The 16,392-nt window shown below is 42.5% G+C and overlaps 2 protein-coding genes across 3 annotated transcripts in view; one reads left to right on the top strand and one right to left on the bottom strand.

The window, feature by feature from the left end:
* The window catches only part of SH2D4A (SH2 domain containing 4A), a 482,539-nt gene that overhangs the window by 395,266 nt on the left and 70,881 nt on the right, over nt 1–16,392 (bottom strand). The gene's annotated exons all lie outside the window — the stretch shown is intronic.
* The window catches only part of CSGALNACT1 (chondroitin sulfate N-acetylgalactosaminyltransferase 1), a 76,533-nt gene that overhangs the window by 44,801 nt on the left and 15,340 nt on the right, over nt 1–16,392 (top strand). The window contains exon 3 of one of the 2 annotated variants that reach the window (XM_059685249.1): nt 6,713–6,814. The exons of the other annotated variant lie outside the window; for it this stretch is intronic. Within the exon in view, the coding sequence (XP_059541232.1) occupies nt 6,713–6,814 (102 nt within the window). The remainder of the gene's footprint in view (nt 1–6,712; nt 6,815–16,392) is intronic. 2 annotated transcript variants of the gene reach the window in all.

The raw sequence follows: 16,392 nt of genomic DNA, 5'->3' as shown, positions 1-16,392 counted from the left end.
AATGTCTGCTCAGTGAAGGGCCAAGTCCTCAGCCTAGGACCCCAGGGCCTGGAAGCCTTGAATAGTAAGATATGTATGACTGCCATATATAGCACAATATATGTAAGATATATATTGCCTTAGTGTCATGAGTATTACAAGGAATTAACCTAGAAGGGAAATATTGTTGGAAAAAAGTAAATAAATTAGCTCACAAGACACCACAATTGAGAGGGTAAAATAAAATGTAGTTCTAGTCAATGTTTTAAAAACAGACAAAAATCCTAGGGTCTTTTTCCTTGACTATCACTCTTAAGATGCCTGTTGTTGCCTGTAGGCGGGAGGGGGGCGGGTCGGAAGACCTGTTACGTGGGGGTGGGGTGGATATTTAGGCGGCCTGTGTGTGTGCCTGAAGCTCCGCCAAACGCAGGGCTGAGAAGAGGAGATGGAGATGTAGCGCCTGCCTTCGTGGAGAGGAGATCTACTCATAGGAAGTTAGAAGCTACAGCAGAAGTAGACACAAGGGACAGTGGGACCCAGAAAGGCAGCCCAGGACAGAGAACACTTGAGCAGAAGCCTGAGTAGGGAGTTAGCTCTGTAGCCCAGGTTCTGAGTGTACTGACGTCTCTGAAAAAATGAGGTGAGAGATGGCACTCAAACCTGAGGCTGTTTAATTCTGTGAGAACTCAGTAAAGGTGGTGATTCAAGCCAGTCAGCAAGGATGAACTGTCCAGTGCATGGCTTTAGCACAGTTAATTACATGTGATTCTTCACACCAAAACCCAGAGTAAATTCCAGTCAATTAAATATTTAAATGCAGGTAATATGACCATAAAAAGTATTGGGAGGAAATGTAAGGGGCTGTTTATTAAGTATTTGATGTTGTCAGTATGAAGTCCCTTCCATCCCCATTATTAGCTGTGGTAGGCACTGACTCCTGTTGGATTCTCTCTGTCTTATAAATAGTTACCATATATTTTGTTTAAAAATTCAGTGACAGGTTTTGGGTTGTTCTTTGCTTTTGTAATTTAAACATGACTTTTTAGTTTGTAAAAGTGATACATGGCTATTATAAGACCTTGAAACAATATAGGACACAACAAGGATTAAATTATTTACAAATTCACTCCTGACTCTGCCTCCCCAAATTCATCATTTTTAATATTAATTGAATATTGTTCTAGGTGCCTTTCTTTGTATATTTGCAGATGAAAAAATAACTTGCTGCTCTAGCTGGTTTGGCTCAGTGGATAGAGCATTAGCCTGTGGCCTGAAGGGTCCTGGGTTTAATTCCGATCAAGGGCACATACCTTGGTTGTAGGCTCTTCGCCAGCCCAGGCCTGGTCGGAAGTCGTGCAGGAGACAACCAACCAATGTGTGTCTCTCTCATCGATATTTCTCTCTGTCTTTCCCTCTCTCTTCCACTCTCTCTAAAAATCAATGGGAAAATATCCTTGGATGAAGGTTTTTTTTTAAAAAAAAGAATAACTTGTTAGCTGGGAATAATTTAATTCAACATGAGATATACTGCATGTTCTATTTTTAATTAAATAATTAAATTTTACCTTACTTAAATTTATGGAAGAGAATCTGAAGTACCATAGAAGAAATTGCTGATCTTTAAGAAAGGGTTTCTCAACTATAAGAGATCCCTCTAAAGTTGCAAAAGTGATTTTTCAAAACTAAGAAGATTGGAATTATTATGTAATTTTTACTACATAATACTTTTAATTTTAGACTGGATTGGTTGCAATTACAACAAGAAGAGAAAATCAACACAGTGATGCTTCCTTCCTCTCCTGTGTCCCATTTTCCAATTTTTTCAGCTTTGTATTACTTTTACCTTCTCAGGGTTTGCAGCGTTTACATCCCGTTTTATAACTACAATTCCAGTACTTACATGGACTCAGTGTTTTCATTAGCAGTTCTCCAACAATAGCTTCTTCAGTTCTGAGGCCTTGGTTGACTGTATTTCATGGTCAAGAGATTCCTTGAAGAAGGATCATACGTTCTTCGGACTAGAATGTCTGCTTATTATCTTGATGCTTTAAGTGTCACCTGGCCGAACTTAAAATTCTTGGGGGACACTTTCTTTCCTCAGGACTTTGTAGATATTCTTTTGGCATCTAATGGTACCATGAAGAAGTGTTAGGACAATTTTAGTCTCTTCTGAAAATGACTTACTTTTTGCCTGAATGTCCAAAGAATTCCTTCTTTAGTCTTGAATCATAATAGTTTAGTTAGGATATGTCTCTGGTCAATGTCTATTGTGTTCTCTCAGATTTCTCTATAATTCAGTTTCCTATTTTGCTGTGTAAATTCTTCTGTTTCAGGGAACTTTTTTTGCTGCTCTAATTTTGAGTACTTGTCCCGCTTCATTTGTTTGGATTCTCTGTTTTGCAGGCACAATTGTATATTCTCGGGTGTTCTCAATTTTTTAACTTGTTTCTCGTTTTTTTAATGCCTTTGTATTTTATCTGTTTTCACATAAGCCTTTTCTTTATGAGGAATTTGATTTTTAGATAAGTCTATTCTGTACCTTGGTATTTTTAATTATTCTGTTCAGTTTTTTGTCCATTTATCAATGTGTTTTCTGAGCATAGAATATGCCTAGGAACTGTTGTTTTTGTCATATCCTCTTTGAACTTTAAAAAATGGAATTCACATTTTTATTAAGAAAGTGTGAAACATTCGTAAGACATTTTCTTCTGTTTGAGTTATCTCTTCTTTTAGATTTGGTTTTTCATTGGCTTTTTGAATGCTATCTCACCCTTAATTCTCTTTCTCTTTCCTCCTTTAATTTTGTTGTTATTCTTGAAATGTGGTAGGTGTGATGTTTGTTTTCATCCCTCTTCTGCGTGGCACACTCAGGGCCATCCGGCCTCTTTGCTCTGATGTCAGAGTGGATTCTTCTTGGCTACTTTCACGTCTTGGCTGAGAACTGTTTGTGTCCCGCTCCCAGCGATATTCTGCGGACAGGGCATTTACTGTTCTATTTGCTTCATTTGTAGTCTGAAAGAACATGTAGCAGAGAGAAGAACTCAGCTGGGGTTTTGTGCAGCCTGTGTTGGAGGACCCCACTTTCTGTGGCTCTTCGGAGTCCTGGTATGGATCTGGGAGTTGCACCAGGCTCACCCGACCCAACTGTGGATGGATCTTTTCCGTGAGGGGCAGATGATTTGTCTCTCAGAATGGGCCCTTGGTCAAGGATTGAGGCCTAGAGCATCAGAGAGAATCAGCCCCATTTGTTTACTTCTCTTAACTCATTTATGTGTTGTCTTCAGCAGCTCTTTCCACAACTCCCATAAGTCCAAAAGAAGAGAAAAGATAAAGCTTTGTTCCTGTATTTAAAGGTGTGTGCATGTAAGGGAAGACATGTATAAGATATGTCATCTGCCTATCGGCATCTCTTATCTCTTCTCCTTTTTCCGTTCTTATGGTGGATCTTGACAATGTGATGGTCTTTTGTCCTTTGGTTCTGCCACGTACACCCTTTTTGGAAGGGTTACTTCACAAAGAACAATTAGGTTAGTTCCACCTTTCTTCTCTACTTTCCACCTGATGTGCTGAGATCCTGAAGTGAAACTTGGAGATCCTGTCTCTCCCCAGAGCAGCCATCCCTGTGGGCTGCCCTCCCCCGACCCCGGCTGCTTCTCCAGCTCCTCTTTCTGAGGCAGTTGCTGGAGCTGGAAGCCACATGAAGATAAAATAAAATCGTCTGTTTCTTTCCTTGGCCTCCTGTTTGTGATGTTTTAGGCATAGGTGTATGTGCCTTTCATTGGTCATTTAGTGGTAGCAAGACCTTAGCCATTTTCCACATTTTGGTACATGGCTTGCAGTTGTCATTGTTCAAAGTTAATTTACTTAAAGCATTATCTATTTAAAGCATTTTCTTTTAAAAGGTAAACGCCCTGTAGACTACTCAACTGTTACTGCGTCATTCCATCCTGCCTTGTACTGTAGCTCTTTAGCAGTCCTTTTCTTCCAATGCACTGTGAAAAGGCAGGTGGGGTGACCAGTTGTCCCAGTCACTTGGGGCTGAGGAGTTTTCCTGCGGTGTGGACTTTCAGTGCTAAAACATGGAGAATCCCAGGGAAACTGGATAGTTGGTTCCCCAACAGGGCCATGCATGATTGTTCTTCTTACTTGTGACACAATGAGAATAATGCATTGCACAACCAAACTGGCTCGCGGGATCCAGGCAGGCTGTGTCCAGGTACAAATTATTACAGCAAAACACAGACAGCTTCATGTACAGTCATCCACACACACTCTCTTTCTCATTCACATCGTGGGAGTCTAGTGAGAATTCTTTGAAAAATACAAATGTTACAAGACCATTCAGACCAGGGGTGGGCAAACTCTTTGACTTGAGGGCCACAATGGGTTCTTAAACTGGACTGGAGGGCCGGAACAAAAGCATGGATGGAGTGTTTGTGTGAACTAATATAAATTCAAAGTAAACATCATTACATAAAAGGGTAGGGTCTTTTTTTTTTTTTTTTTTTAGTTTTATTCATTTCAAACGGGCTGGCCGTAGTTTGCCCACGGCTGATTCAGACAGACAGCGATGTTTCCATAGCACTCTGCTCCTTCTCTCATCAAGCATTTGTTTGTTGCATTACAGACAATTTCAGTCATGAACAAGAGGAGCACTTCTCAAGGGCAGGAATGACTCATTTTTAAGCTCCCCTGGTAGAGCATCTGGCACACAGCCTGTTGTTTGTTTGGCTATTGTTTGTTGAATGGAGGAAGGAATAAATGAATGAATGGCAGGGAACCCCAGAGTGCACCTCTGAACAAATTCTGCTTTGCCTGCTCGGGAAGCCTCAGCTGGTGAATGGACAGTAAAGGTCCAAAGTGTCTGTTCTATTCCTTGAAAACAGGAAGTGTTTTGAATGGATTTTAAAATGCCAGTAACGATATCCCTCGGGAGGGGAAACACACACATGAGAATGCTTCTTTATTCAGGCTCAGCGCCTGACCCTCTATGATTCTGGGATGGACTTCTTCCAACTGCAGACACTTTAAAGAACAGACTTTGGGGTGCTTGGCGCTGTGTGCGTGCTTTCATTCTACCTGGCGAGTGTGCAGGAGGGATCATTTACCTACAGAGAATTTTATTGTCGGGAGGTGATGATTCAGTCTGCAGGGACTGGGGCTCCGAGGGAGCTCTGCGTATTAAAGCTGCCACATCCGGGGCCTCTGTTTGGTCCCGGGTCTGCTTCTAGGAGCTCTGCCATCAGTCAGGATTTCAGAGGCAGCTCTTACCTTTCTTCCACAGGAAATAAACAGAATTCTCAGAACCACGCCTGTGAGCAGGCAGAACCCTGTGTGCCTCTTGCCCAGGGTCAATGTACTAGTCACCGTGCCTTAGATTTCTCCCACCTGGAATTCTCTTCTTCCTCTCTACCGTTTTAAACCCCGTCCATATTTCAAGGCCCCAGCCCACAGAATTTCCCGTGCTTTCTGAATTCGCTACATTTTTTTATCAATGCCATGAGGTGTCCTTATTATATTTGAGCTTATTTTATTTCTTATGTAAGTTTTTTGAGGTGAGGAACTGTATCTTCTATTTCTTTGGATTTCTCCCAGCCACCCGAGCTAGACAATCACTCCTTTTTGAAGTCATTATAAAATGCATCGAATAAATTGGCCTCTGCAATTAGAGCACACAGATTTCCAGAACGCTATGATATGGATTGTTGTTTGGGGGTTAAGGAAAGTAGCTAACACAGAGACAAAAGGAATAAAATGGAAGGACATGCAAAATATCAAGATAGCACAAAAAGTCGTCTTGCCAGTAGATTCTTTCCATTAACATGCTTCCAGAAAACACCTGTAAAATTATGCGCACACACACGTCTGTATACACAGACATGTACACCTAAACACATATTTACACATATACTTTGACCTACACATATCTGCACATACATGTACACACACTAAACATAGATGAAGTAAGTGCTCAGCAGAGGATCATACTGTGGTAGCTACACAGAAACTAGGTGTTACCATTGAGAGAGCAGGACATGGGCAAATAACAAGCTTTAGTGGGGACAGCAGGTGTAGACTAGTCCAGAGCCGGAGGCCCGGCACTGAGAGGGCTGCCGGGACCCTGGAGTATGAGGTGCCTGGTGCCTGGGACAGAGTCACAGAGAGGAGAGATGGGGACGTAGCGAAGGTAAGTGTGTCTGCTTGGGAAGGGTGACAGACTGCAGCTGTGCTTATGCCTTATCGTTCCCTTGGACAGTCACGCCACTGGGTGTTCCCAAGAGTGTCTCGAGTCCCAAATGGAAAAATGTTTTTACCTTTACACGTTCAGTCTTTAAGACTGTTTGGCACACAAGAGCAAAGTCAGAGACAAGGATTCTGGTTTTAACCCCTCTGGGCTTTAGCTTGCTCATCTGTACAATGGAATTTGCGTGTTCTTTAATTCATAGACTTCTGATGGCAAAGAAGGGTAGGATCAGTGCCCTTCCCATGGCACTGGGTGTCCCAATGGGCTAGGCCTATGGTAGATTGGACCTGTAGCCTTTAAGTTTCCATTGACCAAAACTGCACATTTAAATCTCATTGTTTCTTGGTAAAAATCAATACAAATACAGGTCATTGTGATGGTCAAGCTTATTTTAAGACCCTTTTGCACTTTACAAAAATAGGTTATTTGCTTGGGCCTTTCCTGTTACTGTGGAAACAGGTCCAGACATACACATGTTTTATTTTCTAGGGAGACATGCATCCAACAGGATGGGAGAATTCATCTCACCGTTGTTTACTTTGGGAAAGAAGAAATGAATGAGGTCAAGGGAATACTTGAAAACACTTCCAGGTAAGTACGACGTGGAGCCATAATCAGGAATTATGGTCACTGAGCTCATACACAGCCAAGGCTGAAACTCTGATTTTTGTCTTATTATCCTCATTATCTGCGAGGCTGGTTGGTTGCTGGCCATGAGTGGGAGAATTCTGCCTGACACTGGTGCTCACTGTGCAGGGTGTTGTTGACTTTGACTTTGAGATAAACTGCTGTGAACAGCCAGGGTGGGGAGCATGGGCTTCTTTGGCTTCCGCATGGTTGGATGTCTTCACGTTCAGCACTGCAGGTTTGAGGTCTTTATGTCGCAGAGTGGGAACTGGGGAGGGCACGGCCGTGCAGTCAGCGCCATCTCAGCCACGGCTTGTAAGGCTGAGAGTGATAGCCATGCTTGGATGGCATTCACTTAGCCAGTGGTCTCACCCTCCTGATTTTCATTCATTATGCATATTGAGAGAGTAGAGGGAAGCAGGAAGTGATGACTGGGCAGGATCCTTAATTAAATCTATTCGGTTGAACAGAAATTATTTAACTAAAAACTTTAGACTTAGGATTTATATTTATACCCCATTGATCAGTTGTTAGGAAAATAAATATGTTTAACAACAGCAGAGATGGATTTTTTCCCCTACAAATATTTAGTTAATAAATAAACATCTATGGCATTTTCTACTAGTGAGGAAGCTGGAATGGTACCGCCATGCTCCCTGTGTTGGGTGTTTGCAGGGTTTCAGTTGAGTAATCGGAGGGGGGTGGGAGGGTAGTTTCTCCATAAGTGAAGCTTACAGGGTGGTAGTGGCAGAAATAGTCTGAATAGGTCCAAATTGTTAGAAATGCTCTTAAACGGTGTCATGGGAATGAGACAGACACTTGAAAATGGCTTGGTGCTTAGCCAATCAAAAAGTTGATGGGCAGACACACCGATCAGGAAGTTCATTCTCCTTTTATCCCTGACTCTTTGCTGCACCGTGCTCTGATTGGCTTAAGAGCGTGGCTTCAGGTTCTGGCTCGAATGACTAATTCAAGTGGGGTGGTGCAAAGGGGGTGGGGTTGTTCCAGGACCTAGAACAGCGGTTCTCAACCTGGGGGTCGAACGACCCTTTCACAGGGGTCACCTAAGACCATCAGAAAACACATATATAATTACATATTGTTTTTGTGATTAATCAATATGCTTTAATTATGTTCAATTTGTAACAATGAAAATACATCCTGCATATCAGATATTTACATTATGATTTATAACGGTAGCAAAATCACAGTTATGAAGTAGCAACGAAAATAATTTTATGGTTGGGGGTCACCACAACATGAGGAACTGTATTAAAGGGTCGCGGCATTAGGAACGTTGAGAACCACTGTTCTAGGTTAAGCTACAAAATGGAGTTTTATACAAAAAGGAAATGGAGTCAGTATCTAAACTATACCTTTGACAGAAAAGACTTTTTGATTCTCAAAATATGGCCTAAATATAAAAAAAGCCTCTGTTTTGAATTTCTGGTAAATGGTAATCGGATGACAGTCAAAGGATAAGATTCCAAGATTGGGTGCACTCTGTATTTATTTTCCTGCTTTTTACTATTTTTGTATTAATGGGCACAAGAACAGAATGCTAATTATATTTATTCAACCATTCTGAGGCAGTCCCCTAGCCAAATGTTGCCCACCACTTCTTTCTGTAAGTTTTGTTGGAATGCAGGCATGCTCATTTGTTTATATACTATTTATGGTGGCTTTTGTGGCACAGCTGCAGAATTGAATAGTTGTGACAGAGAATGTATGACTCGCCAAGCGTAAACTCTCTCCTCTCTTGTCCTCTCCAGAAAAAGTTTGCTGAATTCTGTTTTAAATCAATTGCGAGTTAAGAGTTTAAAACCAGTAACAGCTTAAAGCTACGGCCTCTGTTGAAGGGAGATCAAAGAGAATAAAATAGTTGAATATCCTAAATGTGAAATAGAAATATCTCTACTGCAATGGGCTGCAATATCCTTTTCACCTCTGCTTAGGAATGGGGAGCATGAATTATTAGAATTCGTGTCCTCTGCACTGTGGATAGGTTTTAATGTCTCTGGAATTATCCATCCCTGGGAGTTGATCTTGTTAAAGTTTCCCAGATGATTCTAACACGCAGCCAGGATTGAGAGCTTTTGTCTGAGAAAGTGGCGGTCCACGCCAGGGGCTGTCCAGGAGAGGCCTTGATGGCAGCCAGCTGCCCGTTCCGAGGTGTTTGTAAATAGCTCTCCAGGTGACCCTCAGTCCTGTTAGGTCTGGCACCTTCCCAGGACAGCAAAGGATGACCAGACATTTGCTGATAGATACATATAATCAAATTTACCCAAGTCTGATGGATGATATATATGACAACTTACATGAGAATCTTTTAAAATCGTTTTTATCATCCTTTGAAGATGGTATGACTGTTATTCACATGCATCTTATCTTTGAATAATAATCATTATTATTATTTTCGTGGATGATCTTTACTACTCTCAGCAGTGTCACAAGATAGATGCTATTAGCCCCATTTCAAAAACTGAGGCTTAGCGAGGTTGTTTAGACATTGTTATGGGAAATACCTTTTCAAATGACTAGAATGCTTACGGACGCTTATTAGGAAAGGCATTTTCACCATTTCAAATTACCTGACAAGCTGAATTCTCAATCAGCAGGTTGCTTGGTGAGCAAAGAATGAAGAGAATCTGATCAAGAAAAGTAACATCATTTAAGTGGTAGGGATCCTTTACTTAAAATGTTGAAAAATTTCTAGGGGTTAATCTACCCATAGCAGAGAACTTCGTGTTAGAGACTAAATTGACCAGTGCTTTAAAGAAAGAGGTGCTACAGAAATCTTGGCAACATTTATTGGAACCCCATTTTTCTCTGTGGATGTCCTCATTCCGTTAACTGGTGATATCTGCAGTATTGATGTCACTGATGCCTTGGGGCCTGTCCTACGCCCTCCATTGTGTTGCTTTGATCAGACTATATCTCCTAGGAATGCCCCACTCTCTGCAGCCAGCCTGAGTCCATAGTAATCCAGTTGAAAACTTAAATAAGAAGCTTTTAAAGTCATCTTTATCATTCTTTTAAAAAGGTATAACTCTTGTTCACATGCATCTTACCTTTGAATAATAATAATTATTATTTACATGGAGGATCTTATTTAATATTCACAGCAACCTTACAAGATACTAGTAGAGGCTGTTAGCTGCATTTTAAAAACTGAGGCTTAGTGAGGTTATTACTCAGGCTGCCACCTGACACCTGGGAGAGCCAGGATCTGAAGCTTGTCTGTGAACTTCCAGGACTCACGCCTTAAAATCTTCACTCCAATGTACTCCATCCTAAAATCCATAGTTGTTAGTTGAAAGTAATGAGATATGAAATCAGTCTAAATGAAATTTATTTCATTTGGGTATCAGTATTGTGATTAAACTGCTCTAAATGCAGCTAAGTGTATAGTTAAGAATATCTTTTAAAAATCTACTTTGATGACTGTGCAATGTTTCACTCACTCAGTTTATGCTCACTCAGTTGAGCTTTACTTTTCAGTTGATTGCTATAAATCAGTGCTTTGCAAACTGAAGTTTGTGATTCATTAGAAAGCTGTGAAATAAAGTTATGCTCAGTATTACAAAATAATTGAAATAGAGTGGATAGAAGCTATAAGTAGTAAGGATAAATATTGTTTCATTAAATTTTCATTTCTGTGTGTGTGTGTGTGTGTGTGATAATATATAATACTAGAAGCCCATTGCATGAAGATTTGCGCAATAGGCCCTCCTTCCCCTGGCTGCCGGCACCAGTTTTCCTCTGGCACCCGGGACCCAGGTCTTTGGTCCGGCTACAGCGGAGAAACCAAGCCTTCTCCGCTGTGGCTGCGGTGAGGCTTGGCTTCTCCTCCAAGCCTCTTCAGTCTTCAGTCTTCAATCTTCACTCCGTGCCTGCATATGCAAATTAACCACCATCTTTGTTGGCTTAATTTGCATAGTCGCTCTGATTGGCTGATGGGCGTAGTGGAGTGACATCAATTTGCATGTTTCCCTTTTATTAGTGTAGATATTCCTTTATAAGCTCTTTGGTAAAAATATGTACCAAAGAAAGCAGTATAAATCAGTTCTCAATATCTGATTCTTATTCCACAGAGTTTTCCATATTAAGCTTTAGTTAATCATAGGTTACAGCTCTCGCTCAGTGGTTCTCAAATATAAGTGTGCTTTGTATAATCTGGGATGCTTTTAAAAATGCACATTCCTGAGTCAATAGGCCTGAGATTAAGCTTGAGAATCAACATTTAGAATGAGTTCCATATGTTGATGCAGGTGATCCATGGCTCCCACTTTGAGAAATGCTGGCTGAGGTAGACATGTGCTTGGAGCTACACACAGTAAGTCCTCAATGTCATCAAGAGGATCTGTGACTTTAAGTGAAACAATGTATAAGAAAACTAATTGTACCATAGGCTAATTGATATAAATAAGAGTTAAGTTCCTATGACATATCATCAATCTATAATAATAAAAGCATAATATGCTAATTAGACCGGACATCCTTCCAGATGTCATTCCGTGGTAGCCAGGGCTGCGAGGGAAGCCTGGGTCTTGGGTGCCTGCCGGAGGCCTAAGGGAAGCCAGTACTGGCAGCTGGGGGAAGGAAGGCCTACTCTTGTATGAATTTCGTGCTTCGGGCCTCTAGTGTTATAATAAAACAATGTTGGCCATACCAATGTTATTTGAGGACTCTTTAATATTTTGGAAGAGTTTTGAGAAGGATTGGTGGAATTCACTAGTGAAGCCATCTGGTCCTGGGCTTTCATTTGTTGGGAGATTTTTGACTACTGATTGAATCTGCTTGCTCATTATTGATTTGTCCAATAATGTGTTACCAATTGCAATGTCTCTTTTGTTTATAATTTTATTAATTTGAGTTCTCATTTTCTTTGGTAGTCTAGCCAATGACTTATCAATTGTTTATCTTTTCAAAAGGAACTTGCTAAAACAGAGCCTTGTATAAGCTCAGAATCTAGAAAATTCTAAATTAATTGTTCAAATTGCCTGTTTTAAATCCTTTACTGTATTCAAATGTCTTCAGTAAGTAGAATTCATAAGCGATTTTAATATTTAGGGCTCTTAGATTTAAAACTGTAAATTATACATTGAATATAATACTGGTTCCTATGTAAATTTTAAGTGCTTTTTTTAAAATGAAGGGTTGTTGTGGGAAGTGTCACGTTAAGAGAATTTCCTTGCAGTGGTGGGAAGAAGTATGTATTGGAGTAAATCATATTAGAGAGCAAGATCTTCCATCATTTTTTAATCCAGCAGTTCTGGGAAATGCAAGTCAATTAGAGAAATTAAATCTCCAGCAGAAACCCTAGCTTTCTCAGGTCATTATAACCCCTATCAGAATGATTATGTATAACTTGGAGGAGTCGCCGTATGCCAGACTTATTATATAAAAGAAAGGAATTCAATGAGAAACTCAAGAGTTCATCAGCCAATAATACAAGTCAAGAAGAAAAGAAGAAATAATTATGAGTAATCATGTACCCTTTTGAAACTGCAGACTCTGATGCATAATAGGAAATCACCAAGTATAGAATGTAGTGCTCTCATTCTACCATGAAAAATGTCCATGCCTTATGAGACAAGCCGCAAAATATTACATTTCTTTGCATGGGTGAATTAAATATTTCATTCCAGATTGCATCTTATTTTCCTCAGCTCTCTTTTGTTCTGTTATTTATCTACTTAGGTTTGTGTCGGTTTTTTGGAATCTGTTGATCAAGACTCTTTCTGATGTGGGAGGTGGACTTATGTGCAGGGGCTTCTCCCGTGCCCACCGGAGGGAAGAAGGTGGCATTTTGGGGCAGCGCCTTCCCACAATGATAGATTTGAGATGTGCCTCTGTGTTGCACATTGATTTGGCTCTTGATTAATCTAGTGTTTATTGGTCATCTACTGTGTCCCTGTGACTACCACTTCCTGCATGGTGTCAGATCACCTCTGAAGATAGAAACATAAAGTAAGGCATCCCTGGCCTCCAAGGTTTAGAGCCTGCGAGGTCATCTTGTGCGTGTCTGCACAAAGCAAAGGCACAAGGAGGCAGTGGGCACAGGACAGAGGCAGGACTGGGCGAAATGCCAGGGAGCCCAGAGAGGGGCTTTAGTTTGCAGCAAAGCATGAGAGAGGCAGTGACGCTTGACATGGGCCATGAAGATTAAGTGGGACTTTCACTGGAGTGGATGGAGGAAACATATCCCAGGAGGGCCCACCGAGCAGAGGCAGGAGGCCCCGGCCATGTCCATGCCATCAGCGGCCATCTCCTGTCTGGTCACTGTGGGGCAGGGGGGACAGACGGAGGAAAAAACAGGGTCCCTTTCTGTGCACCTTGATGGCCTGCATTTTGGGGTTGCAGCTTTGTGGCTAGGTTGTGCGCATTTTTAAACCCACAACGACCAGACCACGTTGGTGCAAATCAGTGCTCTGCACTGGAATGTCCTTGCTTTTCATGGCTTGGCTGCCTCTTAATATACACTGTTCCAAATACTACTGAACAAGGGGTGCTAGTATGCGAACCTTCTGCCCCATGAGCAGTGTTTCTGAGTGAAAATATGGGATGTGTTGAGGGAAGAGGCCTGACGGTCTTGCGGAAGCTGGTTTCTCTCTGTCCTGTTGCATCCTGTGTTCTGGTGCTGGTGCCGATGAGCTTGCAATGAGAGGAGGGCATCCCACTTCCAGGTTCTTCTTTTTCTGGTGTTTCCAGCTCAGCCCTCTTCCTTTGTAGAGGACACTTGTTAATGGCCAGAGCTCCTTCCGATGGCAGGAGAGGAGAAGGAGCAGTTCCCCAGATAATGGTTAATTATAAGAAGTGCCAGGGTTGAGTGATTAGGAGGAAGGATAGTACCATTATCCATCTGCAGATGGACTCCGAGCTGAGCACGGTGACCTGGCAACCACTCTGGGAACCACAGGTGGATGACAACTTAAAGTTAGCCCTGGGCCTTCTCCGGTGCCCATGACAGTGGATGTGCTACCCAGGCCATCAATGACTCTGTCCCCACCCTGCCTCTGTGTGCACTGATGTCCAGCTCCCTAGTTAGGCCTTCAACATAAGGCCATCACATGTGTGTGCCAGCAGGCCTGCAGTAATGATGCATGTCTCCTGCTGGTCAGCATTGGTCAGGGTGGGTGAGGAGACCAAGCAAAGCCGGGCCAGGCGGGGTTGTGCATAGAGGAAGGAGTGGGTTTGGAGGGAATTAGAGGCCTCTGGTGCCAGATGGGCACTGGCCCCGTGGGGTGAGAGGTGTCTGTGTGGGCAGTGATCGGACAGGGATGGGCACAGTGTCCTGGGGCTTTCTGTATGGCTTGCAGGCATACTGGAGAGGAGGTTTCAAATGCATGTTCAGATTGGGTAGTGCCACAGATGTAACATGGATTATCTCATCCTGTAAAGAGATTGGATGAAGAGAAAGGAATGAGATTGCATAGAGGATAATGTTTTAAGATTTTTTTTTTTAAAGTTCTTCCAAATTAAGGTCATCTCAAACACTGGGAACAATGTTCTCCTTACCCCTTTTCCCAGTGACTTTGATTGACTGGCAAGCCCATTCCCCTCCCCACCCCCTGCTGTAGCAGAGCAGAGAAGAGCAGCCCAAGCCAGGGTTGGGAGAATTTTTGGAAAGAACAACCTAGATTAACTTGTGTATTGGGTGAGTCTATACACATAATGGCCACTCTCCCCTTTAAATGTGTAGCACTCAGCATGCACTCAAAGGGTGTTGATCATCTCCAGGCTTGTCCTACCTCTAATGCTGTTACCTCAGCTTCTGATGCTGCCTTGTGTTCTTATTTAAGTATTCAACATGACGTTTGTAAATGTTTGCTCTATCTATACAAATGGACTGCAAGGCTGTTCAGGAGAGAAATTGGCAGCTCCTTTAACACACAGTGTTAGGAAACTATTCCTCTCCCTTGGCGAAGCTTGCTTGCTGTTGTTTAAACGTAAAGCATTTTTGTATTTGAGCTCTTGAATGATAGATACTGGAAGACCTCTTGGAGGAGGACCCTGAATTATGAGTCAGATACAACCTGAGTGAGGACAGCCTTGCTGCTTCTCTGTGTTTGGGCATGTCAGTCTTCTCTGCCCTGCAAAGTAGCTACAGCTCACTCCGCAGTCTGGGAGTGTCTCAAAGAGTAGGAACCTTGAGACAAGCAAAGTAAGAGACCTACTCCTGGCGTTGAGAGAAAGATGGGTCTCAGGATGGCAGATGAGTCATGGGAGACCTGGAGACTCCCTTAGATGAACAGGCAAAAGACCAGGCAATGCCCAAGGGTAACACTTTCCAGAAAACTGAGCAAATAGGGCAGGAGAAGTGAGTTGAGCCTGACTTATCAGAGCTGGGCTTTGGAAACCCCCAGGGAGACAAAAATGACTGCACCTAACAGTTTGGGAGACAGGGAGGTACCTATCCTTCACTAGGGCCAATCGAGGACTGAAGAGGCTGTGGAGCACAACCATAGTTCTACGCACAGGAAAGATGAACTCGGCCCCTGGCTGGAGAAAAGAGTGAAGGTCCAGTCCTGAAGGAGAGGAGAGTGCCTCTAAATGTGGAGCAGTGCTGAACAGGATGCAGAATGTACAGAAATAGAATTTTAGAGTGAAAGGGCCTTGGTGCAGTGAAGAGACTGAGGCCAGTGAACTGCGCCCCCGATACATTAGAGGCAGAGCTAGCATTAGAATAATTCATCTATTTACATGTTTACAAACATCTGCACTCATGGGGGCGCAGTTCTAGGTCTTGGATCCAGGTTTCCTGACTCATCCGCCAGTGCCCTTCCCATCACCAGGCCTCCTGCCTTGATCTAAATCTGAAAAGCATGTCTGGCATCGGACTCAGACAGGTTGGGCCCACAGATTCCCAAGATAAAAACCCAAGCTCACTCCCAGATCTGAAAGAAGATGAGAAGTCTAGGAAGGGGTAGCAGAACTTGTTCCACTGATTAAATTACAAGATATCAGTACAACTTAGCATTTGAAAAGTTTATGACTCTATATTTATGTTGACCTTTACCCAAGTGGAAGACATACTTTTAAAAATGGAAATAGGTTTTTGAACGTGTTTTCACTACATCAGGATTAGAGAGAAGTTGAGGGACAGGCATAGGCCAGGTACAGGGAGGACTCAGATGTGAAAAGAAGGGTGATGTCAGCAGAAACAGGGGGATTTGCCAAGTGCTAGGCATCTGTGAAGGTGGAATTAGGAGCTAGAATAGGACTATAAGTGGTTCTCTAGTTCTTCCTGGTAGAAGACAGTCTCCATCCCACTAGGTCCTGAATGAATTCCTGGAACTTGTGCGGAGATATGTCCTATTTCAGAAGGTACTGCTGTGCCTGGGAAAGAACAGCTGCAGGAAGAAACGTCTTGGCTTCACTGCCCTGGGCCTGGGAATCCTCGCCTGTGCCAGCGACAGCAGTAGCTGATGCTGACATAGTGCTTTCTACTCTTGGCCGTGTTTACCTAACTAATAACTTTGTGAGGCGGTTAAGGAAGGTGTTATTATTCCTGTTTAGCAGATGAGGCAACTGAGGTT

Source organism: Myotis daubentonii, chromosome 2, assembly GCF_963259705.1.
Source record: "Myotis daubentonii chromosome 2, mMyoDau2.1, whole genome shotgun sequence".
Lineage (NCBI taxonomy): Eukaryota > Metazoa > Chordata > Mammalia > Chiroptera > Vespertilionidae > Myotis > Myotis daubentonii.
This window is presented reverse-complemented; position numbering and strand designations above follow the sequence as displayed.